This window comes from Barbus barbus, assembly GCF_936440315.1.
Source record: "Barbus barbus genome assembly, chromosome: 3".
Classification (NCBI taxonomy): Eukaryota; Metazoa; Chordata; class Actinopteri; order Cypriniformes; family Cyprinidae; genus Barbus; species Barbus barbus.
The window spans coordinates 42,949,726-42,977,333 of record NC_136731.1 but is presented as its reverse complement, the minus strand read 5'-3'; the positions used below and the strand labels follow the sequence as shown (position 1 = coordinate 42,977,333).

Below are 27,608 nucleotides of genomic sequence, written 5' to 3'. Positions count from 1 at the left end.
AGTTCAGCATCACTTTATTCAGCTGCTGAAGAGAGAGAATCTGCAGCAGCATATGACCTCAGGTAGACTTATGTCTTCATTTTATTAACATTATTACATTCATTGAATGTTCTAACTTAAGTTGCTCTTACAAATGTGCACCATAAACAATGTAATATAGCAAAATAATGAAGAGACATGTTTTATGTCTATGTGTGCAGGAGTTTGTCACAATGAGGTTTCTGATCTCACTGTGTGCATCGCTGCTGCTGTTGTTGATTAATGGTAAGCATTTTATAATCTGTCATTTGCATCAGAATTGATCTGCAGGTAATTGAACCAATGGACAATATTAAAGCATTATGCATTTAACAGGTGAAATGATCCATGGACAAACATGTTTATAATGTTTTGTCACTTTATCTAATCTTTCCATCATGTGTTTTTTATTAAAAATGAATAATTCAGTGACAAAGACCGTTTTTCTTCTGAATTAAAGCCTCTTAGACTTCAGGTTGATATACATAAAGGATGCACAGCAGATCGAATTAAAGCTGAAATTCCTGTATGAACTCTTAGTATGGACTTTTCATCATAGTAAGAGATAATATAAAGTATTAATTGAGTTTCATGTAGTGTAGGTTATCATTGCAGCAAAATTAACTCCTTTTATTTTGTATCTAATATATAGAAGTTTTGTATTTTATTTCTCAATCAACAGTTGCTCTTATTCCTTCTCATTCAGAATTTACTATTATTACTATAATTATTTATTTTGTAATTTATTTCACACAGTTGTTTATATGCTATTGCTAAGATACATTTTCCACATTTGAAATAGTGGTAGAAACTGATTTCCATTGGAACAATGATCAAAGTGAAGGTGCTTTTGAAAGACAGACTCTGATGTAAGATGACAGTAATGACTTTAACAGAAATGTCCTGATGTCAAACAAGAAGGAGCACACTTGTAGACTGGAACTATCTGGCATACAATTACAAAAGATGATAACAATGAACATGTAAAATGGGTGGAGTTACAGTTGGTGTGATCCCTGATTAAAGCAAGTATAGGTCTCTGCAGGAAAGTAATGGGAGTTACCAGATCAGGGTGTTTTTAGACCATGTTACCTGATTGGCTGATGTCATAGTGACTGTAAGTTTAGGGGTGGGGTTAGGTAAGGGGGGATCATTTTGATTGCATGGTTTAGAAACACCCAGCAGTTTGAAAACACCCCCAAAAATCAGATATGACCACTTTTGCACTGTAGAGACCTCAATCTAGATTAACAGCAGAAAAGTAGCATCATCTTCACCTGGTGGACAGAGGAGGAACAGCAGGACCCAAAAACTAATTCTAGAATTAAATTTGACATCAAATTACTTTTTTTCCCCCAGCAAAAATGGGTGCGCAGCAATACTTTCAAAGATAAATATTTCATGGTTTCAAAAGGATTTTTTTTATATTCAGTTTATTTTATTAATAAGCATTTACATTTTAGGCTTTATGCAGAAGACATTATTCAAAGCTGCTTTAGTACTTTTAAAAACCTACTGAGAATGATCAAATCAACACGATGCTTTGTTTTCCCGTCAAATTTAAGCATCGTCTAGAGAGGTGTCTGATAAATGCATTGCTTGACATAATGGCTTTTGAATTTAAAATACATTTTACATTTTAGAGGGCTTTATAGAAGTTTTTATGTCATACCAACAATATTTCTATAAATATGCAACTTTCTGCAATACATATTTTACTCCACTTGAGAAAACAAATGCAGGTGTGCTTCTTAGAAAATGCTCACTTATGATCTAGCTGGTAATTAGTGAGAGAAGAGTGTAAATGATACATTTGTTGTAAGTGTAGTCAGTTTATCCAGCTTATCCTCAGTCCACACTTTCTCTGTCATACAGACACAGATGTTTACCTGTAATGTAGTGTTAGTGTGTTTGGCATCTGTATTCTGAATAATAATCAGACAATGTGTCAGACAATGTTTTTTTTTTTGGCATCAGGTTCTACAGCTTCAAGCTCTGATCCATGCTATAATTATACCATTCTTGATGAATCCTGGAGAGACATACAGACATACTATTACAGCTCTTCATGGAATGACTCTAATGTTGAATGGAGAGGCTGGTATCGGCTGTATCTGGGAGGACTCGGTGCTCAAATGTCTGAGTGGTGTGTGAGTACTTCAGGTTGTGGTGGTGAAACTGGACTGTCTCTCAATGGTTCTCATCCAAGACTTGCGGATGGAGTGGTGACCCGTGAAGTGGTGGGAACTAGTGCTCGGTGGTATATGTGGTCGTCTTCCTCTTGTGGCAGCTACAAGTCCAACTCCATTCGAGTCAAAGCTTGTCCTGGAGATTATTACGTCTATGAACTTGTCAAAGCCAACGCATCAATCCCCAGGCCAATGTACTGTGCAGGTGAATTTCAAAAGTCAATATGAAGAATAAATGCTCTATGTATTAGATTGTTTTACATCTTTAAGGCGAGACAGTGCAGGTGAATAGGGTAAAAAAATAACTAACAGTTATCACCTTACTTACCTAGTTGATTGATTACATTGATAATTGCAAACATTTTTTGTATAACAAGCTTTCTAAAATGTTAGGTTTAAATATGCAAATGAGGCATTATTTAATGAAATATGCGCTAATTTGCATACATTTCTAAAACAAAAATCTAAACACTGGATGATGTTGGTTTCATAATTCGTATTTCATTTTATTGACATATTAGAGTCACAAGTTTTTACAGAGGGTATTTTGGGTATTTTATTTTGTCACTCCATAATTCAGAAAATACTTAGAACAGACAGAAAACAATAAATGTTCACAATTTTTTGAGGAATAAAATGTTGTATATAATCAAGCCAATTATATATGAACAAATCCCTCTGTAAAAACCTTCAGGATATAGACAGGAATAAAGATATAAGTTTGGTGTGTGTAAGTGCTACTGAAGTGGAGATATATGGCTCAATGTAGGAGAGAAAACTCATTTTGAGAAAACGGCTTTTAAAAATATATATTGTAATTGAAATCTATTGACACAAATAGATAAAGTGCTATAAAAGAAACACTTAACACTGTCTTTTGGATGTTTTCTTTCCACTAGTCTGAAAAAAATACTTCATGAAAAATCAAAAAGCCCAAAATCTCAAAATTGACCATGTGTAAAGCAGATAACATTACACGCCAGCTAAATTGTCTTCAATGTAATTACAGTGTTTTAACATTACTTTTGCAAACTCCATGACAGTTGCTTTCCAAAACATCAGCAGTGATCCCTGCTACAATTATAAGTCTCTGGATCGTCCCTGGAGAGCCAACAATGAAAGTGGAAATCACATTTGTGATGCTTCTTTCTCCTGGAACGGCTGGTACCGGCTTTTCTACCATGGAATGAACATCCAGTTGCCAGAGACCTGTGTTAGCTCATACAGATGTAACACAGATATCACCCTGTGGCTGAACGGCCCTCACCCTCGGATTCAGGATGGAGTGGTGATCAGGGAGGTCTGTGGAGGATATTATGGGACTCAATGCTGTGACTACAAAACAAGACCAATCAGAGTTAAAGCATGCCCAGGGAATTATTATGTCTATGAACTTGTGAGGCCAGGCTCGTCGTGTGCAGGATACTGTACAAGTACTGTGCTTTTTACCATTTTTGAAGTCTTTTAAACTATTTAAAACGATTTCTATCTATGATGAATAATGATAGATCATATAATCATATAATATCTTTTTCAGATATTAGCACCATTTCACAGCCGATTTCCACTATAAGTCCAGCTATAACCACTAGAACCAACAACACTTTGAGTAAGTTGCTAATCAGTATTTGTAAATTAATATATTTAAGTTATTACAAATAATAAAAACTGTGAAATTTGTAATTGTATTCTTGCAATGCAATTTAAAATCACAGCTTTTGTGTCTTAGCATGTATCATCACTAATGCACAGTCATGTTACGTATGAATGCTCTAGGAATCTCATGATCTTTGACCTTTTCAGATTTGCTCTCATGAACTTCCTCATTAAAAAAGCCTTGTTTGTTTTGATCTTGTCATCTCTCACTTTTAGACTACGACCCATGCATTAACTACAACACACTCAATGACAACTGGAGAAACATACTTGGTTACGGGCATCAATATGGATACAATGCTAATTATGATGACACAGGTGTTAACTGGGATGGTTGGTATCGACTCTTCCTTAATGGATTGAGTGCTCAGATGCCTGAATGGTGTGTGTCTTACTCGGCATGTGGAGGTTTTAGTTCTCTGTGGCTTGCTGGCTCTCATCCTCGGCTGGAAGATGGAGCTGTAACTCGTGACATTTACGGCTCTCACTTTGAGCAGTGCAGTTACTACAGATCCAACTCAATCCAAGTCAAAGCTTGTCCTGGAAACTATTATGTCTACAAACTTACCAGGCCACCTCTTTCAATCCCATCTCCTACGTATTGTGCAGGTACATTCATTTTTCTATATACCCTATTACTTCTGTTTGTATGCTTAAGGCCCATTCACACCAAGGATGATAACGCTAAAAACAATCGTTCTCAGTATTAAAGAATAGCAGAGTGCACACCACAGCGGTGATGATAAAGGCATAGGGAAACAATATCATTAGAATCACTTTCAGAACAATTTTTTTATTTTTTTCCGGTTGATGAACGATACAAACATTGACACCCAATCAGAATCCATCCTGCTATCACAAGCTTGAGAATTACATGCATGCGCTTATAATAAGCAGAAGATATCATTCGATGGTGTGGAATATTGTTATCTTTATAGTTTTCGTTCTTGGTGTGAACAGGGCTTTATTGTGAATTATTGTAGGTTTTCACATTACTATCTTGAATAAATTAATCTGCTGTATATAATTTTATCTTTCTATGTTCTCTATTTTTTTCATAACAGTACGTTTCACCACCCCAAGTGTTGACCCCTGCTACAACTATAACAGTCTGAATGAGACTTGGAGAGCAACAAACAATTCTTACAATAGTAATATGAGGTGTGATTATGTCCAGGGCTGGTACAGGCTGTTCTACAACGGTCAGAGTGTCCAGATGCCAGAATCATGTGTTAATCAATACATGTGTGGCACTTACATCCCAATGTGGCTCAACGGCTCTCATCCGCAGCTGGAAGATGGAGTGGTCACCCGTCATGTCTGTGGTTCCACTTCGACTGACTGCTGTACTTACAGATCTCACCCTATACAGGTCAAAGCCTGTCCTGGAAATTATTATGTTTATGAGTTTGCCAGGCAAATATTCTATGGAGCTTACTGTGCAGGTGAGCATTTATTAATGTGTATTTCAGTCATTTACCTTTCTGTGTTATTTAAAATTATATTGATAAAAACAATTGTTCCTGATATCAGATGTCACAAGACTTAGTGCAGCCTCTTCGACAACAACATTAACATCAAGAACAGCATCAACACCATCGGCATCCATTACTCCAACAGTCACAACCAAAAGTAAAGTATTGCTTTGTTTACTTCATCAACTCTCATCAGCATCTTTTTGGACATGCATTTTAAGTACATGAACTCTCAGCATTTTTCTGTTCATCCCATAATTACACATGCATGATGTCAATTCATATCACAAGTAATTTCTGTAAGGACCACTGACATAAAAAATTAATGCCCATTAGGATACAGTTTGGACTGGCGGTATGTTTCTGTTCTGGACAAGAACTCCCAGCCCATACAGCCTAGCACGGATAAGAGAAAGGAGAGCAGCGATAACCCCCTAAAACAAAACCATTTGTCTATGTTCCCCAACCACAAACTAACAGAGATAAATCTGAATGCCAAATTTGTTTTTCCCATTACCCAGATATGGATAGAGTTCAGGCCTGACTTTGAAACTGTTGAAGACTCATTCAGTTAGGTCAAGTCAAGTCAAATCACCATTTTTTATATAGCGCTTTTTACAATGCAAATTGTGTCAAAGTAGCTTCTTTGTTTGTTTGTTTTTTGCTTTGTCTTATATTTAAGCATTATGCAACTTTCTGCTATAAATCTTGGCTTCACTTTATTTTGATGGTCCCTTTAACACATTCTGTTGACTATAAGTAACATTGCACCTACATTTCTACTAACTCTCATTAGAGTGTCAGTATTGTATTAGTTGACTGGTAGGGTTAGGGTTAGAATAAGTTGATATGTACTTGCAAAGTTACTTACAGTCAGTAGAAGGTCTGTTGGGAGACATCACAATAAAGAGTTAGCAGATATGAAGCAGACAGTCTACTAATACTCTAATGAGAGTTAGTTGACATGTAGTTGCAACATTACTTAGTATCAACAGAATGTTCAAAAGGGACCATCAAAGTAAAGTGTTACCTAAATCTTTTACTGCACTGGAGAAAACAAATGCAGGTGTGCTTCTTAGAAAATGCTCACTTATGATCTAGGTGGTAATTAGTGAGAGAAGAGTGTAAATGATACATTTGTTGTAAGTGTAGTCAGTTTATCCAGCTTATCCTCAGTCCACACTTTCTCTGTCATACAGACACAGATGTTTACCTGTAATGTAGTGTTAGTGTGTTTGGCATCTGTATTCTGAATAATAATTAGACAATGTGTCAGACAATGTTTTTTTTGGCATCAGGTTCTACAGCTTCAAGGTCTGATCCATGCTATAATTATACCATTCTTGATGAATTCTGGAGAGACATACAAGAAAACTATTACAGCTCTTCATGGAATGACTCTAATGTTGAATGGAGAGGCTGGTATCGGCTGTATCTGGGAGGACTCGGTGCTCAAATGTCTGAGTGGTGTGTGACTACTTCACGTTGTGGTGGTGAAACTGGACTGTCTCTCAATGGTTCTCATCCAAGACTTGAGGATGGAGTGGTGACCCGTGAAGTGGTGGGAACTAGTGTTCAGTGGTATATGTGGTCGTCTTCCTCTTGTGGCAGCTACAAGTCCAACTCCATTCGAGTTAAAGCTTGTCCTGGAGATTATTACGTCTATGAACTTGTCAAAGCCAACGCATCAATCCCCAGGCCAATGTACTGTGCAGGTGAATTTCAAAAGTCAATATGAAGAATAAATGCTCTATGTATTAGGTTGTTTTACATCTTTAAACAGTCAGAATCAGTGCTGTGCAGTCAATTTATAACCCACCATTACTGTAATATTCCCTCACAGTCTCACAACTCTAAACCTCAAATCTCATATCACATCGGAAAGGCTTTTGTGTTCAATATAAATGAAGGAAATAATCAAAATGTTGAAAATAAAGTATCGGGTAGGGTTAGTGCAGGTGTAGGGCGGCTTTATTGTCTCAATAAGGCGGCATCCATTTAATAATTTGAATTAAAATTATAATTTACACTCAATACATTATTATTGCGTACTGTTTTATAATATACTACAATACTGACGTGCAGATAATTGCCACTATTTGCAATAAGTTGTCACAGAATGGCCATCTTCCCCGTCACTCATCACTATCACCTGTTTGTCTTCAATCATCATCCGCACCTGCACCTCATCAATCTCCAATCACCATGCTCATAAAAGCACTTCCCTCAGTTCACTTCCTTGTCCGATCTTGAAGTAACATGCTGCAAGCTGTTGTGACTGCAAGGACTGACATCGTACGAAGCTACTGGCTGAGTATACTACCTGAAATTCCCTACCTGTTATACTTACCTTCTGCCCTGTTCCTCTTCATCCTCTTCGCTCACAGAATCCAGCTCCCGGTTGAACACCGTCTTTCCCCAAGCTCTCTGGGACTCCAGTTATCCACGGATCTGCAAAGAAAGGAGAGACTGTTAGAAACCTGACATTCTATTCACGAAGAATCACCATTCACCTATTTCCACGACGTCCACCTTTGCTGTGTGTTCATCAACTCTGTGAATAAACCCTTTCACTTGAATCACTCACCTCTGTGTCCTGCAGTTCTGTTACAGAAGATCAGACCTAAACCGAAGATGAGAAGGCGGTTAGTTTTGGTTTCCCGGAGGGAAGCTCCGGAGATCCTCAGCTCGCTTCCTCCACACGCCGCGAGCCTTAGGTTTCCTACTGCCACGAAGAAAAGGATCCTGCCGTACACGGCGATGAATGTTCCGCCTGCGGCGAGGAGGATGTTTCTGCTGCCCACGGCGAAGTATGTTCCGTCAGCGGCGATGAACGTTGGGGATGATTCCACAGCCCACATACAATCAGGCTCCGCCAACGCAGAACGAGGGGCTAATGGATGAGGCTCTTCCCCCGGAGTTCTCGGCTCCCGTTCTTTCTCCAATGTCTTCTCATCAGTGCCTTCCAGTGCCTGCTCCTCGCAAGCGCCCTCTAGTGCCAGCTCCTCGCCAGTGCCATCCATTTCCTGCTCCTCGTCTGCGCCCACCTATTTCTGCACCTTGCAAGTGCTCACCTGAGTTCCCGCTGGTCCCGTCCAGCCCACCTGAGTTCCTGCTGGTCCCGTCCAGCCCACCTGAGTTCCCGCTGGTCCCGTCCAGCCCACCTGAGTTCCCGCTGGTCCCGTCCAGCCCACCTGAGTTCCCGCTGGTCCCGCTGGTCCCGCCCAGCCGCCCAGCCGCCCTGAAGTCCCGCTGGTCCAGCCCAGCCGTCCTGAAGTCCCGCTGGTTCCGCCCAGCCGTCAGGTGTCCGCGCTACAAGAGCGCCCTCCTGCGTCTCCGCTGGTCCCGTCCAGCTCTCCTTCGTCTCCGCTGGTTCTGTCCAGCTCCGCGCCTCCCGTGCGCCTCCAAGAATCCGCTCCTCCAGAGCGGCTCCAATTGTCCGCTCCTCCAGAGCGCCCTCAAGTGCCCGCTCCTCCAGAGCGCCCTCAAGTGCCCGCTCCTCCAGAGCGCCCTCAAGTGCCCACTCCTCCAGAGCGCCCCCTAGAGCCCGCTCCTCCAGTGAGACCCCTTGTGGGGAACATTCCCAAAAAATTTTTTTTTGGGGGGGCTATATACCTGTAATCCTGGTAGCCATGGTGGCCTTGCTAGGGACATTGGTCAGGGCCACTATGGCTCATTCCTCATGACCTCATGACTCCCTTTGGGCTTCCCAAAAAATATGGCCATGGCTGCCCAAGCTCCCTGATCCGCCGTGGCGGCCCAAGCTCCCAGATCCGCCGTGGCTGCCCAAGCTCCCTGATCCACCGTGGCGGCCCAAGCTCCCAGATCCGCCGTGGCTGCCCAAGCTTCTTGATCCGCCATGGCTGCCCAAGCCTCCTGTCCCGCCATGGCTCCCCGAGTCTCCTGTCCCGCCATGGCTCCCCGAGTCTCCTGATCCGCCACGGCTCCCCGAGTCTCCTGCTCCGCCACGGCCTCCCGAGTCTCCAGTCCTCCCGAGTCTCCAGTCCTGCCCTATTATTGTTGTTACGTCGCGGGACGCGCCGTCCGGGAGGGGGAGGTAATGTCACAGAATGGCCCGTCTTCCCCGTCACTCATCACTATCACCTGTTTGTCTTCAATCATCACCCGCACCTGCACCTCCTCAATCTCCAATCACCATGCTCATAAAAGCACTTCCCTCAGTTCACTTCCTTGTCCGATCTTGAAGTAACATGCTGCAAGCTGTTGTGACTACAAGGACCGACATCATACGAAGCTACTGGCTGAGTATACTACCTGAAATTCCCTACCTGTTATACTTACCTTCTGCCCTGTTCCTCTTCATCCTCTTCGCTCACAGAATCCAGCTCCCGGTTGAACACCGTCTTTCCCCAAGCTCTCTGGGACTCCAGTTATCCACGGATCTGCACAGAAAGGAGAGACTGTTAGAAACCTGACATTCTATTCACGAAGAATCACCACTCACCTATTTCCACGTCGTCCACCTTTGCTGTGTGTTCATCAACCCTTTCACTTGAATCACTCACCTCTGTGTCCTGCAGTTCCGTTACATAGTAATATGAATAGCAGAAAATCTTGCTATTTTAAAATAGGGTAAATAGAATTTATATGTTTGCACTTTGTGTAAATAGCGTGTCGTTAAAACAAATACTGCTATTTTCACTTGGTGTAAACAGGATATATTTACACTTCGAGCAATTAGCCGCTGCTATTAAAAAAATAAGTAAACAAAAATATAAAGTAAATCCAGAACACTGGAAAAACATAGGTTTTGCTTTCGTACATCTTCCTAACAGCTAAACACACCATGTGTAAAGCAGTAAACACAAGCGCTGAACTGCTGAACTATCACTCTGAGAAGAAACAAATGTAGTCAAGGACTAAGACAGGCAGACAGATGACGATGATGTTATATTGAGCCATGTTCACACAGATCTGTGAAAGCAGCTAAAAATGCTGTATTTACAATTACATCACTTTGTAAAGAAATACATTGCACCTGTGCAAATTCCTATAGACTGAACACGTAACACATGCACATGATGTCAGCGATTTCACAAATCCACGTTTCTGTAGTTTAGTGATGATATTGATATAATTTTCAAATCCAGACTCAGATGTAAGGTTACATTAAAATTGTCATGCTTATATGTTTTAAGAATACTTTAAATTGTCTTCAATGTAATTACAGTGTTTTAACATTACTTTTGCAAACTCCATGACAGTTGCTTTCCAAAACATCAGCAGTGATCCCTGCTACAACTATAAGTCTCTGGATCGTCCCTGGAGAGCCAACAATGAAAGTGGAAATCGCATTTGTGATGCTTCTTTCTCCTGGAACGGCTGGTACCGGCTTTTCTACCATGGAATGAACATCCAGTTGCCAGAGACCTGTGTTAGCTCATACAGATGTAACACATATATCACCCTGTGGCTGAACGGCCCTCACCCTCGGATTCAGGATGGAGTGGTGATCAGGGAGGTCTGTGGAGGATATTATGGGACTCAATGCTGTGATTACAAAACAAGACCAATCAGAGTTAAAGCATGCCCAGGAAATTATTTTGTCTATGAACTTGTGAGGCCAGGCTCGTCGTGTGCAGGATACTGTACAAGTACAGTGCTTTTTACCATTTTTGAAGTCTTTTAAACTATTTAAAACGATTTCTATCATATGATGAATAATGATAGATCATATAATCATATGATATCCTTTTCAGATATTAGCACCATTTCACAGCCGATTTCCACTATAAGTCCAGCTATAACCACTAGAACCAACAACACTTTGAGTAAGTTGTTAATCAGTATTTGTAAATTAATATATTTAAGTTATTACAAATAATAAAAACTGTGAAATTTGTAATTGAATTCTTGCAATGCAATTTAAAATCACAGCTTTTGTGTCTTAACATGTATCATCACTAATGCACAGTCATGTTACGTATGAATGCTCTAGGAATCTCATGATCTTTGACCTTTTCAGATTTGCTCTCATGAACTTCCTCATTAAAAAAGCCTTGTTTGTTTTGATCTGGTCATCTCTCACTTTTAGACTACGACCCATGCATTAACTACAACACACTCAATGACAACTGGAGAAACATACTTGGTTACGGGCATCAATATGGATACAATGCTAATTATGATGACACAGGTGTTAACTGGGATGGTTGGTATCGACTCTTCCTTAATGGATTGAGTGCTCAGATGCCTGAATGGTGTGTGTCTTACTCGGCATGTGGAGGTCTTAGTTCTCTGTGGCTTGCTGGCTCTCATCCTCGGCTGGAAGATGGAGCTGTAACTCGTGACATTTACGGCTCTCACTTTGAGCAGTGCAGTTACTACAGATCCAACTCAATCCAAGTCAAAGCTTGTCCTGGAAACTATTATGTCTACAAACTTACCAGGCCACCTCTTTCAATCCCATCTCCTACGTATTGTGCAGGTACATTAATTTTTTTATATACCCTATTACTTGTATTTGTATGCTTAAGGCCCATTCACACCAAGGATGATAACGCTAAAGATATAGTTCTAAAAATCATTGTCAGTATTAAAGAATAGCAGAGTGCACACCACAGCGGTGATGATAAAGGCATAGGGAAACAATATCATTAGAATCACTTTCAGAACAATTTTTTTATTTTTTTCCGGTTGATGAACGATTCAAACATTGACACCCAATCAGAATCCATCCTGCTATCACAAGCTCGAGAATTACATGCATGCGCTTATAATAAACAGAAGATATCATTCGATGGTGTGGAATATTGTTATCTTTATAGTTTTCGTTCTTGGTGTGAACAGGGCTTTATTGTGAATTATTGTAGGTTTTCACATTACTATCTTCAATAAATTAATCTGCTGTATATAATTTTCTCTTTCTATGTTCTCTATTTTTTTCATAACAGTACGTTTCACCACCCCAAGTGTTGACCCCTGCTACAACTATAACAGTCTGAATGAGACTTGGAGAGCAACAAACAATTCTATCAATAGTAATATGAGGTGTGATTATGTCCAGGGCTGGTACAGGCTGTTCTACAACGGTCAGAGTGTCCAGATGCCAGAATCATGTGTTAATCAATACATGTGTGGCACTTACATCCCAATGTGGCTCAATGGCTCTCATCCGCGGCTGGAAGATGGAGTGGTCACCCGTCATGTCTGTGGTTCCGGATGGACTGACTGCTGTACTTACAGATCTCACCCTATACAGGTCAAAGCCTGTCCAGGAAATTATTATGTTTATGAGTTTGTCAGGCCAATATTCTGTGGAGCTTACTGTGCAGGTGAGCATTTATTAATGTGTATTTCAGTCATTTACCTTTCTGTGTTATTTAAAATTATATTGATAAAAACAATTGTTCCTGATATCAGATGTCACAAGACTTAGTGCAGCCTCTTCGACAACAACATTAACATCAAGAACAGCAACAACACCATCGGCATCCATTACTCCAACAGTCACAACCAAAAGTAAAGTATTGCTTTGTTTACTTCATCAACTCTCATCAGCATCTTTTTGGACATGCATTTTAAGTACATGAACTCTCAGCATTTTTCTGTTCATCCCATTAATACACATGCATGATGTCAATTCATATCACAAGTAATTTCTGTAAGGACCACTGACATAAAAGATTAATGCCCATTAGGATACAGTTTGGACTGGCGGTATGTTTCTGTTCTGGACAAGAACTCCCAGCCCATACAGCCTAGCATGGATAAGAGCATGGAGAGCAGCGATAACCCCCTAAAACAAAACCATTTGTCTATGTTCCCCAACCACGAACTAACAGAGATAAATCTGAATGCCAAATTTGTTTTTCCCATTACCCAGATATGGATAGAGTTCAGGCCTGAATTTGAAACTGTTGAAGACTCATTCAGTTAGGTCAAGTCAAGTCAAATCACCATTTTTTATATAGCGCTTTTTACAATGCAAATTGTGTCAAAGTAGCTTCTTTGTTTGTTTTTTTTTGCTTTGTCTTATGTATCCAAGATGGCGCCGAGCATGGCAGCTGTGTTGCGAGCTCCAAGAAAACTCTGCAGTTTTTCTTATGTTTCTTATGTTTTATTTGTTATTTTGTTGTTTCACGTGTTAGATGTTGTCAGTATAACTGTCTACGATAGACACACGCTTTTAAACATTGGTTCCTTCGTCGCGCAACGCAAACCGGACTTTGAGTTCCTGAACGCCGGCGCCTTGTTTACAGACACCGCATCAGAGCCCTTTGTCTGGGCTGCACGATCGCGACCGAGGAAACGCCGCCGGAAAAGGGGGAAGAGAGCCGGCGTCCTTGTCAGACTCAGACGCCGTCCCCTCCGACCTCCTCTCCCAACTATTTTGCTGGCTAACGTTCAGTCACTGGACAACAAATTCTGTGAACTGCGGGCACGCATCTCATGCCAACGGGAAACAAGGGACTGCTGCATTATTTGCCTCACAGAAACCTGGATGTCTGCAGTGGTTCCAGACTCAGCCATCGAGCTTACGGGGTTCTCCGTGCACCGCTCGGACAGAACGAAAGAGCTCACAGGGAAAAGCAGAGGTGGGGGCGTCTGTTTCTTTATCAACAACTCGTGGTGTGATGAAAGGAACCTACACTCTATTAAATCCTCCTGCTCCCCTGATCTGGAATTTCATATGCTTCTGTGTCGACCATTCTGGCTACCGAGGGAATTTACAGCGATCATAATCACAGCTGTTTACATTCTCCCTCAAGCCAACACAGACCAGGCACTCAAGGAACTGCATGGGAATATAAGCGAGCAGGAAACCGCGTACCCAGACGCGGCGTTTATTGTTAAGGGGGACTTCAACAAAGCCAACTTCAGAACAATAGCTCCAAAATACTTTCAACACATCACCATCAACACGCGTGGTGATCGTGTACTTGACTACTGCTACTCTCCATTCCGGGACGCCTACAAATCGCTCCCCCGCCCACCTTTCGGCAAATCAGATCACACTTCCGTTCTGCTCCTGCCTGCTTATAGGCAGAAACTGAAACGAGAAGCACCCGCCCTCAGGACAATTCAACGCTGGTCGGACCAATCAGACGCTATACTACAGGACTGTTTTGATCACGTGGACTGGGACATGTTCCGGGCAGCGTCTGATGACGACATAGAGGCGTACTCAGATACTGTAACGTGTTTCATCAGGAAGTGTGTAGAGGATGTAGTACCAACAAAAACAATCCGCATCTACCCCAACCAAAAACCGTGGATTAACAGCGATGTTCGAGCAGCCTTGTCAGCGCGGACATCTGCCTTTAAATCCGGAAACTCTGACGATCACAAACAAGCCAGTTACGATCTCAGGAAATCAATCAAAGCTGTCAAACGACAATATAAAAACAAAGTTGAAGAACAATTCAAAACCAACAACGCAAGAAGCATGTGGCAGGGTATCAATAACATCACAGATTTCAGAGGGAATAAACCAGCTACTGTGAACATTGCCGCCTCTGTACCGGACGAACTCAATCACTTTTATGCTCGTTTCGAGGCTCACAACACCGCCCACACAGAGCGCGCTCCCGCAGCTGTAGCAGAAGAGGCGAGCGCACTTTCCTTTTCTGTCGCAGATGTAACCCGATCCTTCCGACGTGTGAACATCCGCAAGGCTGTGGGTCCCGATGGCATCCCAGGCCGTGTACTCCGAGCATGCGCATTCCAACTTGGGTTTTCACAGACATTTTTAACCTTTCCCTCTCTCTGTCTGTGGTTCCCGCATGCTTCAAAAAATCCACCATTGTGCCCATACCAAAGAAAAATAAAATCACATGCTTGAATGACTGGAGGCCCATTGCTCTGACACCCATCTTCAGCAAGTGCTTTGAGAAACTCATCAGAGACTACATCTGCTCTGTGCTGCCTGACTCACTGATCCCCTACAATTTGCATATCGCAGAAACCGTTCCACAGACGATGCTATTGCCTTCACCCTGCACACTGCTCTCTCCCACCTGGAAAATAAGAACACCTATGTGAGAATGCTGTTTGTGGACTACAGCTCAGCATTCAATACCATAGTGCCTGCCACACTGGTTGAGAAGCTCCAGACTCTTGGACTAAACGGATCTCTGTGCAGCTGGATCCTGGACTTCCTGACAGGCAGATGTCAGGTGGTCAGAATGGGCAACAACACTTCATCCCCGCTGACCCTCAACACTGGTGCTCCTCAGGGCTGCGTCCTCAGCCCACTCCTGTACTCCCTGTACACACATGACTGTACAGCAACACACAGCTCCAACGTCATCGTCAAATTTGCTGACGACACAACGGTGATAGGCCTGATCACTGACAACGATGAGACGGCCTACAGAGAGGAGGTGAGAACCCTGACTAAATGGTGTCAAGAGAACCACCTCTCACTCAACATCGATAAGACCAAGGAGCTGGTGGTGGATTTCAGGAGACAGAGCAGAGAACACACACCCATCACCATCGACATGACACCTGTGGAGCGAGTAAACAGCTTCAAATTCCTCGGTGTTCACATCACTGAGGATCTCACATGGTCCGCTCACACAGATGCAGTGCTGAAGAAGACACACCAACGCCTCTTCTTCCTGAGACGGCTGAGCAAGTTTGGAATGAGCCCCAGCATCCTCAGATCATTCTACACCTGCACTGTGGAGAGCATCCTGACAGGCTGCATCACCGCCTGGTTTGGAAACAGCACTGCTGGCAACCGCAAAGCTCTGCAAAGGGTCGTGCGAACTGCCCGTCACATTGTTGGAGGTGAGCTTCCCTCCCTCCAGGACATCTACACCAGGCGGTGTATAAAGAAAGCCCGGAGGATCATCAGTGACTCCAGCCACCCGTCCCACAGACTGCTCTCTCTGCTGCCCTCAGGAAGACGTCTCCGCAGCATCCGATCCCGCACTAGCCGACTGAGGGATAGCTTTTTTCCTCAGGCTATCAGGCTAATGAACAGTCAAAACTAATACACCCTACAGCATACTCCCACTTTACAATATACCACGCACTGCACTTTAATTCCATACAGTTCAAACTGGACTACCAGTACACTACTGCACAAATACAACAATCTTTTTGCCAGCACTGGATACCATCCAATGCACATCCATGACATTTGCACATCCGGTGTATATATAATCTGCTGCATCTTCGCATATTACTGTGTGTATATAACGTAGAATGTGTACTACATACTGTGTATAATGTGTATCGGTAACTGTATGTCTGTCTAATAGTACACTGTGTGCACTGAGTATATGTATGTGTATATTACACATTGTCATCTGTATAAGTCTGTACGTATGTATGGTAATGTCTATATGTAAATTGTTTCTGCACTGTCTGGAGCACGCTCTCAAGAATTTCACTCACGAAGGCACATGTGCTGTGGTGATGTGACAATAAAAGTGATTTGATTTGATTTGATATATTTAAGCATTATGCAACTTTCTGCTATAAATCTTGGTTTCACTTTATTTTGATGGTCCCTTAAACACATTCTGTTGACTATAAGTAACATTGCACCTACATTTCTACTAACTCTCATTAGAGTGTCAGTATTGTATTAGTTGACTGGTAGGGTTAGAATAAGTTGATATGTACTTGCAAAGTTACTTACAGTCAGTAGAAGGTCTGTTGGGAGACATCGCAATAAAGAGTTAGCAGATATGAAGCAGACAGTCTACTAATACTCTAATGAGAGTTAGTTGACATGTAGTTGCAACATTACTTAGTATCAACAGAATGTTCAAAAGGGACCATCAAAATAAAGTGTTACCTAAATATTTTACTGCACTGGAGAAAACAAATGCAGGTGTGCTTCTTAGAAAATGCTCACTTATGATCTAGGTGGTAATTAGTGAGAGAAGAGTGTAAATGATACATTTGTTGTAAGTGTAGTCAGTTTATCCAGCTCATCCTCTGTCCACACTTTCTCTGTCATACAGACACAGATGTTTACCTGTAATGTAGTGTTAGTGTGTTTGTCATCTGTATTCTGAATAATAATCAGACAATGTGTCAGACAATGTTTTTTTTTGGCATCAGGTTCTACAGCTTCAAGCTCTGATCCATGCTATAATTATACCATTCTTGATGAATCCTGGAGAGACATACAGACAAACTATTACAGCTCTTCATGGAATGACTCTAATGTTGAATGGAGAGGCTGGTATCGGCTGTATCTGAGAGGACTCGGTGCTCAGATGTCTGAGTGGTGTGTGACTACTTCAGGTTGTGGTGGTGAAACTGGACTGTCTCTCAATGGTTCTCATCCAAGACTTGAGGATGGAGTGGTGACCCGTGAAGTGGTGGGAACTAGTGCTTGGTTGTGGTCGTCTTCCACTTGTGGCAGCTACAAGTCCAACTCCATTCGAGTCAAAGCTTGTCCTGGAGATTATTACGTCTATGAACTTGTCAAAGCCAACGCATCAATCCCCAGGCCAATGTACTGTGCAGGTGAATTTCAAAAGTCAATATGAAGAATAAATGCTCTATGTATTAGATTGTTTTACATCTTTAAGGCGAGACAGTGCAGGTGAATAGGGTAAAAAAATAACTAATAGTTATCACCTTACTTACCTAGTTGATTGATTACATTGATAATTGAAAAAAAAAATTGTATTACAAGTTTTCTAAAATGTTAGGTTTAAATATGCAAATGAAATATGGAAATATTCTTTCCACTAGTCTGAAAAAAATCTCAAAAATCTCAAAATTGACCATGTGTAAAGCAGATAACATTACACACAAGCTAAATTGTCTTCAATGTAATTACAGTGTTTTAACATTACTTTTGCAAACTCCATGACAGTTGCTTTCCAAAACATCAGCAGTGATCCCTGCTACAACTATAAGTCTCTGGATCGTCCCTGGAGAGCCAACAATGAAAGTGGAAATCGCATTTGTGATGCTTCTTTCTCCTGGAACGGCTGGTACCCGGCTTTTCTACCATGGAATGAACATCCAGTTGCCAGAGACCTGTGTTAGCTCATACAGATGTAACACAGATATCACCCTGTGGCTGAACGGCCCTCACCCTCGGATTCAGGATGGAGTGGTGATCAGGGAGGTGTGTGGAGGATATTATGGGACTCAATGCTGTAATTACAAAACAAGACCAATCAGAGTTAAAGCATGCCCAGGGAATTATTATGTCTATGAACTTGTGAGGCCAGGCTCGTCGTGTGCAGGATACTGTACAAGTACGGTGCTTTTTACCATTTTTGAAGTCTTTGATCATTTTAAATTGAACTATTTAAAATGATTTCTATCATATGATGAATTATCTTTTTCAGATATTAGCACCATTTCACAGCCGATTTCCACTATAAGTCCAGCTATAACCACTAGAACCAACAACACTTTGAGTAAGTTGTTAATCAGTATTTGTAAATGCATATATTTATTTTTATTTTATATTTATTTTGAACAAAACACAATATATATATAATAAAAACAAAATATATATACCTATATACATTGTATATACACACACATACATGCACATATATCCATATGACAACAAATTATTACCAAATAAAAAAAATAAAAAAACACGTTATACATAACGTGTCCGAAAAGGAGTGGGATGAAGCAAAAGCTTATTATTTTTCCCACCCCTATACAATTCCATAATGTTCCAGTATATCTTTTAATATTACATCAATCCCTATATTATTTTTATATATTCCTCCCAAATTAACAAATCCACAATAAACAAACCCCAACCACATTGTTTTCATCCAAAATAACCCATCATTCTATAGTCACCTAACACAATGAACCTTATAACCCTCTCCACCCTCACAATCACCCTATACATCCACATATCCTTTTAATAAAGAGTTTTTATACAATGTTTTAAACCGCCTAATATTTCCACAATGCTTTAACACCTGCTCCAAACCATTCCACAACCACACCCCACAAACAGAGGCACACATACTTTTTAAAGTTGTTCTTATACAAATCTTTTTAAAGTTTAACTCTTCCCTTAAGTTATAACCACCCTGCCTTTCCAAAAATATTTTTTGCAAGTTTCCCGGAAGTAACTATTTCTTGCTTTAAACATAATTTGTGCAGTTTTAAATTTAACCAAATCAATAAACTTCAATATATTAGACTGTAAAAATAATACATTTGTCTGGTTATTTATTTAAGTTACTATAAATAATAAAAACTGTGAAATTTGCAACTGAATTCTTGCAATGCAATTTAAAATCACAGCTTTTGTGTCTTAGCATGTATCATCACTAATGCACAGTCATGTTACGTATGAATGCTCTAGGAAGCTGATGATCTTTGAGCTGTTCAGATTTGCTCTCATGAACTTCCTCATTTAAAAAAAGCCTTGTTTGTTTTGATCTTGTCATCACTCACTTTTAGACTACGACCCATGCATTAACTACAACACACTCAATGACAACTGGAGAAACATACTTGGTTACGGGCATCGGTATGGATCCAATGCTAATTATGATGACACAGGTGTTAACTGGGATGGTTGGTATCGACTCTTCCTTAATGGATTGAGTGCTCAGATGCCTGAATGGTGTGTGTCTTACTCGGCATGTGGAGGTCTTAGTTCTCTGTGGCTTGCTGGCTCTCATCCTCGGCTGGAAGATGGAGCTGTAACTCGTGACATTTACGGCTCTCACTTTGAGCAGTGCAGTTACTACAGATCCAACTCAATCCAAGTCAAAGCTTGTCCTGGAAACTATTATGTCTACAAACTTACAAGGCCATCTCTTTCAATCCCATCTCCTACGTATTGTGCAGGTACATTCATTTTTCTATATACCCTATTACTTGTATTTGTATGCTTAAGGCCCATTCACACCAAGGATGATAACGCTAAATATATAGTTCTAAAAATCGTTCTCAGTATTAAAGAACAGCAGAGTGCACAGCACAGCGGTGATATAAAGGCATAGGGAAACAATATTGTTGGAATCACTTTCAGAATGAATTTTTTTTTCCGGTTGATGAACGATACAAACATTGACACCCAATCAGAATCCATCCTGCTATCACAAGCTCGAGAGATGCACACATGCTCTTAGAATAAACAGAAGATATCATTCGATGGTATGGACAACAATATCGTTATCTTTGTAGTTATCTTTATGGTTTTCGTTCTTGGTGTAAACAAGGCTTTTTTGTGAATTATTGTAGGTTTTCACATTACTATCTTGAATAAATTAATCTGCTGTATATAATATTCTCTTTCTATGTTCTCTATTTTTTTCATAACAGTACGTTTCACCACCCCAAGTGTTGACCCCTGCTACAACTATAACAGTCTGAATGAGACTTGGAGAGCAACAAACAATTCTAACAATAGTAATATGAGGCGTGATTATGTCCAGGGCTGGTACAGGCTGTTCTACAACGGTCAGAGTGTCCAGATGCCAGAATCATGTGTTAATCAATACATGTGTGGCACTTACATCCCAATGTGGCTCAACGGCTCTCATCCGCAGCTGGAAGATGGAGTGGTCACCCGTCATGTCTGTGGTTCCACTTCGACTGACTGCTGTACTTACAGATCTCACCCTATACAGGTCAAAGCCTGTCCAGGAAATTATTATGTTTATGAGTTTGTCAGGCCAATATTCTATGGAGCTTACTGTGCAGGTGAGCATTTATTAATGTGTATTTCAGTAATTTACCTTTCTGTGTTATTTAAAATTATATTGATCTAAACAATTGTTCCTGATATTAGATGTCACCAGGCTTAGTGCAGCCTCTTCGACCACAACATCAACACCAAGAACAGCAACAACACCGGCATCAATGACTCCACCAATCACAACCACTGGTAAAGTAATGTCTTGCTTATTTCATGAACTCTCATGAGCATATTTTTGGACATGCATTTTAATTAGTTGAACTCTCCACATTTTTCTGTTCATCCCACTATCACACATGTGTGCAGTCAATCCATAGCAAAAGTCATTTTTGTAAAGACCACTAACATAAAAGATGCCTGACAATCAGCATACAGTGTGGATTGGCAGTGTGGTTCTGTTCTGGGCAAAAACTCCCAACCCCAACCATGCAGCTTAGCATGGCAAAAAGCAGGCGGAGTGATAGGCCCCCCCCCCCACACACACACACACCACCCCCACCCTCCCAGGTAAATGGAACAGAAACAACATTAATGTATTACAAGTTACAGATTCGTAATGAGAATAATTTTACGTAACATGTATCAAGAGGAATTACAGTCTAATTCAAAGAGGAATATCACAAGGCCAAGTCCTCACTGTGGATGAGAGGAGGAGCTGGGGATGGAGGGGGGTAATTAGCTCCTGAGCAACACAATAAAGCTGCTGATAATACTTAAAGCCTCAGTGCATTGTTCTTGGTCAAAATACATGTGAGTTAACATGAAAAATAAACACTTTGAACATCGTATAAGTGAGCTGTTCCATGTTTCGAGAAGACACATTATTGCTCAAACTTCAAAAACCTTTTTAAATAATTACAACTAAATGTGTATTTTAACAATAAGATTACTTTTATTGTATAAACAGCATGTTAGATGCATATATAGTATATGTGTGAGTGGAACACGCTCACATCACAGCATGCTGCTCATCATAAATTAAAGCATGTGGCATACAGTGGCTGGAGGAGAACACCTGGAAACGATGAAATAATAAACTATATTTTAGCAAATATATACTTCAGCCGCTTCCTAGTAATGAGTAAGAGTTGCTTCTCAGAGTAATTCTATTGGTGGATGATAGTCTGGAAGTTGAAATTGAAGAAAGATTTCCTGTAATTCACTAGGGGAAAAAATGCATTAGGGGATCTAGAGCAATGATCATTCGGGGGCTCAGAATGTTTAGATATGACTCTGATCAAAATTTCTTTTTGTGCTGTATTTCATTTATCTGTGCTTCTCCTCTTAGGTGTGAGGGATCGCTGTTCTGAACTCATCTGCTCTGAAGATGAACACTGTGGGGAAAAAAATGGTGTTTATGGCTGTTTATGTAACACGAACCATTACAGACGACATTCTGAATCTTTTGGTTGGTATTGTTTAACAACATTTTTATGGCCTTTAATGACATTTAAAAAAATATATATATATATATTTTTTATGTTTTCTTTCAGATTTCTCAGAAAGCTGTGAAAGCAGCTCTGGCTCCATGTCTGTCTCTCGCTGTCAGCTCTTTGAGGCTGGTTTTCCAGCTGACATCTTACATCTCAACGATCCCAGCTGCAAAGGAACAGTGCAGAATGGCAGGGTGGAATTTCATTTTGACAACGATGAACACATCTGTGGTACAAACCTTGTGGTAAGATCCTTTTATGTATAATCTCTTCAAGTAAACCATGCAAACTGGGGGTCAAACTCTCACTGATGAATCAATCTGTAACTTCAAAACAAAGGACTCTAAAAAACCTCACTAGTCAATCTGAGTGTAATGAGTCCAATGAACGGCGAGCGTAGCGAGACCCCAGGTGCAGTTTATTTAAAAAAAAGGAAATCCAAAATCCAAATATAATCCATACAGATGAAGACTTGACATGAAACAGACTTGGCTTGAAACAGACTTGACTTGGCATGGCATGAACAGACTAGACTCACCGACAGCAGGTTACAACATTAACACACGATAAGAACCAAAGGCTACTTATAACAAACAAAGAGGGTCACATGACATGAAACAACCAATGAGAACATGACACAATGAACAAGAGAACCAATGAGAACATGACAACAAACAAGGGAACCAATAGCAAAGAGACATGAGAGCAAGGGAAGCAAGACACAAACAGGAACCATAACTGAACTTCAAAATAAAAGACATGAAAACAAGAACAAGACACAGAACCAAAAACAGACCTTACATATTCCCCCCTCTAACAAAACAAAAACAGAACCCAAAAAGTCCAGGAGGGTGGTGGAGCATAGGCAGAATGGGGGGAAGGATGGAGGGCCAGGCCCATGGAGCAATGGTAGAGCAGGGAGCCATGGCAGAGCAGGGGCCTCAGTGGCCGTGACAGGACAGACAATGAGTTCATGAACGACCTCCATGGCCGTGACAGGACAGACAGTGAGTTCAGGAACGGCCTCCGTGGCCGTGACAGGACAGACAGTGAGTTCAGGAACGGCCTCCGTGGCCGTGACAGGACAGACAGTGAGTTCATGAGCGGCCTCCATCGCTGTGACATGACAAACATTGGGTTCATAATGGTGACATGACAAACATTGGGTTCATAAGGGGGGGCCACCACCTCGGGAGGTTCTGCAGCAGCGGAAGCCGCCACCTCTGGTGGTTCTGCACTGGAGCAGATTCATGGACAGGACAGGCCTCAGGAGCACACTCGTGGACAGAAGAGGTCTCAGGAGCAGACTCGTGGACAGAAGAGATCTCAGGAGTGCAGTGTGCAGCCCACATGCTCAAATTGGCGACCGCCATTGCGGGCAGTGCAGCAGTGGGATGCCTGCTGGGCTTGAGAGCAAAGAGACCACTGGGATGTCAGCCGCTCACACTGACATCAGTGGTGGGTCCAAAACAATAGTTATCAGTCTGTTCCATCTTGGCCCAAGCTTCGCATCCACAGGAGCTTGAGTATTATAGCCCCCACCAAAAAAATCCCTTTTTGGTGACAGCCGTGACATGGCGAGGCTCAGGCGTGGCGACCATTTTGGCCGGTGACTCAGGCCATCTTGCGATGAGGTTCTGGAATGGCGGCCATGACATGGGCAGGCCCCGTAGACTCTGGCGTGGCAGACATGATGTGAGTAGACTCTGAAACGGTGGCCATGTTATGATGAGACTCTGGAAGATCAGCTGAGATGTGATGAGACTCTAGAACGGCGGCCATTTTACGAATGGTTCTACACCAAAACAAAAAATGTCTTTGAGGGTCACGTCATTAAAATCCACCAAGTGACATACCTCACAAAAATCGGCCACATACTCTTCTATAGCCCGGCCGCCCTGACACAGGCAGAGGTGACGTGAAACTGCTGGGTTGATGGTGCAGTTCGTGTATTCTGCATCTGAGTCCACTGAACGGCGAGCGTAGTGAGAACCCAAGTGCAGTTTATTTACAAACATGAAATCCAAACATAATCCAAACAGACTTGACTTCACTTGACATGAAACAGACTTGGCTTGAAACAGACTTTACTTGGTGTGGCATGACATTGCAAAGAGAGATGAGGGCAAGGGAAGCAAGACACAAACAGGAACCATAACTGAACTTCAAAATAAAAGACATGAAAACAAGAACAAGACACAGAACCAAAAACAGACCTTACACTGAGAAGGGCTCAGGGATACTAGTGTTTTACTCTTCTGCTGATGTTAGCCTGGAGAGTGACAACACATTCCCTTTATAACATGCTAAAAAAGACACCAAGACCATAACCACACTTGACTTATACACCTTTTTGAGTTGTATGATTTTTAATGTTGCTTTCATTAAAACAAATTTAAAACACTTTTGTATCATTGTGCATTTGTATGGTACACCTATATGTATCATAACTCATACCAAAATGATCCCCTCATCATTCTTAAATATTGGTGTGTACCATGTCCTCATAACTTGGACCACAATTACATAGAAAGAATCAGTGTTTAATGGCACACAGATCTAGAAACTAAATAGTCAGTTGGTGTGGAGCTTGATGTCCAGCTTCCCCTTATTTGATATAAAGTGTGGCGCAGAACCTGATTTTACCAGGTCCGACATGTTCCTGGATCAACATCTTTGTTGGCCCTGGAACAACATTGTGATTAACCAGATTTGAAGAACTAGTTTATAGTTTTTGTGAAGTTTAGGCTTACAATCAGTGTTTGGTGCTTGTACATCAGTGTAATTATCAAGAAACCCTGAACACCTTGATCAGTTGGTTCAGGTTTGTTTGAGTGAGACTGGAGCTGAAATCTGCAGGATGGTGGGTCTCCAGGATCAGGGTTGGAGACCCCTGCCCTAAACCAACTAGGTCATGCTGCATCCATTTGACGTATTTGGCTCTGCTGTGAGCACCACTAATACAAATCTACTAGCCCACTCTGTATATGTGTAAATAACCTGTCGTTCATGACAAAAAAAATTACAAATATTTGACTGATGCAACTGTTTGGGTTATGTAGTGGTTTCACCTTACTTTGATGGTTCCTTTTAGCACTTTCTGTTGACTATAAGTCACGTTGCACCAACATGTCTACTAACTCTAACTAGTAGAGTGTTAGTAGACTGGTAGGCTTAGGGTTAGAATAAGTTGACATATTCTTGCAAAACTATGTATAGTCAATAGAATGTTTGTTAGGAGACCATTACTATAAAGAGTTTACAGATATTAAGCAGACAATCTACTAATACTCTAATGAGAGTAAGTTGACATGCATGTGCAATGTTACTTATAGCTGACGGAATGCTCAAAAGGGACAGTCAAAATAAAGTGTTACCTATGTCATTACTACATATTTAACTTGAATTCAGTTAGGCTAAATTACACAATTTGAATTAATTATTTATTTATTTATTGTCCACAGGCCAATGGCACCCACTTCATCTATGATAACTTTATTCTGGGAACACCGAGGTCAGAAGGCCTGATCAGCAGAGAGAAGGTTCTGAAGCTTTCTTTCAGCTGTGCTTACCCCCAAACAAAAACGCTTTCCATGAATGTGGAAATCAACCCACTGGAGAGGTGCAAGTCCATTTTCAAATTTCTGATGTCCTATCATAAACATGCCAAAAAGAGCTAGTGCAGATGTCAAAATTTTCAGTGAATAAAGATTTGTGTGTGTGTGTGTGGGAAATAATTCTTTAGGCAGAAACATAATTATTAAAACCTTCATATAACCTTAATTTTAACAGCATTGTGCACAAGAGCCTTCCCGCAGGTGAAGGCAGATATCGGGTTCGGATGATTCCATATCAGGATGATAAGTTTACCCGGCCCTTCACCGGTAGTGTGGATGCAGAGCTCAACCAGGAGATGCACGTGGAAGTTCGTGTTGAGGGGGTTGACAGCCGACAATTTTCCCTGGTGATGGACACATGTTGGGCTACACCTGTGAATGATCCTGATTACAGTCTCCGCTGGGATCTCATCACTCAAGAGTAAAGAAATGCTTCTTTTCTATTCAAAAAAGACCAGTCTCATGTCACTGTAAAACAATATTAAAAAAACGTATTTTCATTATTAATCATTGATATCATCAGGTGTTCCAATTCTAATGACGACACAGTGGAGTTGCTGCAGAACGGCGTCTCGACATCCAGCCGTTTCTCCTTCAGGATGTTTATCTTCACTGCAAACTCCTCTAAGATTTACCTGCACTGTGCTGTTCACATTTGCCTTCTGTCAAGCAATCACTGCTCAGTGGTGAGATGTGATGAATATAAAGGATGGTTGTAAATGTAAAAGATGTAAGATTCAGCCACTGAAAACCTCCTGTTGATCAAACATCAATCTAAACACTGGCAGGGAAATATCTCCATCACCACAGCCAATAGTGATAAGGTTTAATGCCAGGGATGCTACAATACTTATTTTACCGTCTTCTTCTTGTAGAGACTTTGTGCACAATTTACGTTCCATTTTTGTTCAGTTATATTCAACAGGTTCTTACAAACCTGGATTTTGTCTTTTATTTCTATAGGACTGTGGCTCTGGACAGCACTGGAGAAAGCGCAGGTCTCTGGACTTCCATGACAGTTCTTCCATATCCATGGGTCCTCTGATGGTGTCAGAAGGAAACACAGGTGAACATTCACTTCACTTTTAATCATTAATAAGTTAATATTTCTGTCATGAATGCATTACATTTCACTGCACTATGCATTATATTCCCTGTTCACAGATAAGAGGGTCAAAGACAAAGTGACGGTATCGAAGGCTTCTTTTCTTTGTGCTTTTCTGATGGTGTTACTTGTTCCTCTGATAAGTGTCTTTATCTTTTTTTAGTATATTCTTCCAAAAAAAAAAGAAAAAGAAAATCTGCATTTTACATATTTCCAATGTCAGTTTAAAGATGCTGGGGGATGCCAAACTGATTGTGGGTTTCTTAATGTTTCTTTACTTTATAGCTGTTATAACTGTGGTATAATAAGTGAATTATTGTTTAATCAGGTATATTAATTGTTGCATACTACTATATTAATCTTATTTACACGAGAAGATGTGGAACACAAGCAAAGCCAATCAGATTCATGTTTATTAAAGTCATGCAAAAACATTAAAAGACTCATTCCTGTTCTGTGTTTCTGTCTCAGTTCAATTAAGCTT

The 27,608-nt window shown here is 41.0% G+C and overlaps 1 protein-coding gene across 1 annotated transcript; it reads left to right on the top strand.

Moving 5' to 3' along the window:
- On the top strand, positions 1-27,577 carry LOC306852151 (uncharacterized protein). Its single transcript, XM_079388815.1, has 27 exons — positions 1-62; positions 201-264; positions 1,996-2,412; positions 3,251-3,640; positions 3,745-3,816; positions 4,080-4,472; positions 4,928-5,308; positions 5,397-5,495; positions 6,637-7,053; positions 10,564-10,953; positions 11,059-11,130; positions 11,394-11,786; positions 12,253-12,633; positions 12,722-12,820; positions 17,384-17,794; positions 18,150-18,540; positions 18,634-18,705; positions 19,724-20,116; positions 20,594-20,974; positions 21,063-21,158; positions 22,258-22,377; positions 22,463-22,647; positions 25,867-26,024; positions 26,195-26,440; positions 26,543-26,705; positions 26,983-27,085; positions 27,184-27,577. Exons 2-16 carry the CDS (start codon positions 213-215, stop codon positions 18,323-18,325), a joined length of 4,143 nt encoding a protein of 1,380 aa, XP_079244941.1. The 5' UTR covers positions 1-62; positions 201-212; the 3' UTR covers positions 18,326-18,540; positions 18,634-18,705; positions 19,724-20,116; positions 20,594-20,974; positions 21,063-21,158; positions 22,258-22,377; positions 22,463-22,647; positions 25,867-26,024; positions 26,195-26,440; positions 26,543-26,705; positions 26,983-27,085; positions 27,184-27,577.
- The last annotated feature ends 31 nt before the right edge of the window (positions 27,578-27,608 follow it).

What these genes read in the sequence shown, in the direction of transcription:
- LOC306852151 (XM_079388815.1), top strand. Translation starts at nt 213, where the DNA reads ATGAGGTTTCTGATCTCACTGTGTGCATCGCTGCTGCTGTTGTTGATT. An exon ending in GTGTGCAGGATACTGTACAA is followed by an intron (nt 10,954 to 11,058) that starts GTACAGTGCTTT and finishes TATCCTTTTCAG; the next exon opens with ATATTAGCACCATTTCACAG. An exon ending in CTGTGGAGCTTACTGTGCAG is followed by an intron (nt 12,634 to 12,721) that starts GTGAGCATTTAT and finishes TCCTGATATCAG; the next exon opens with ATGTCACAAGACTTAGTGCA.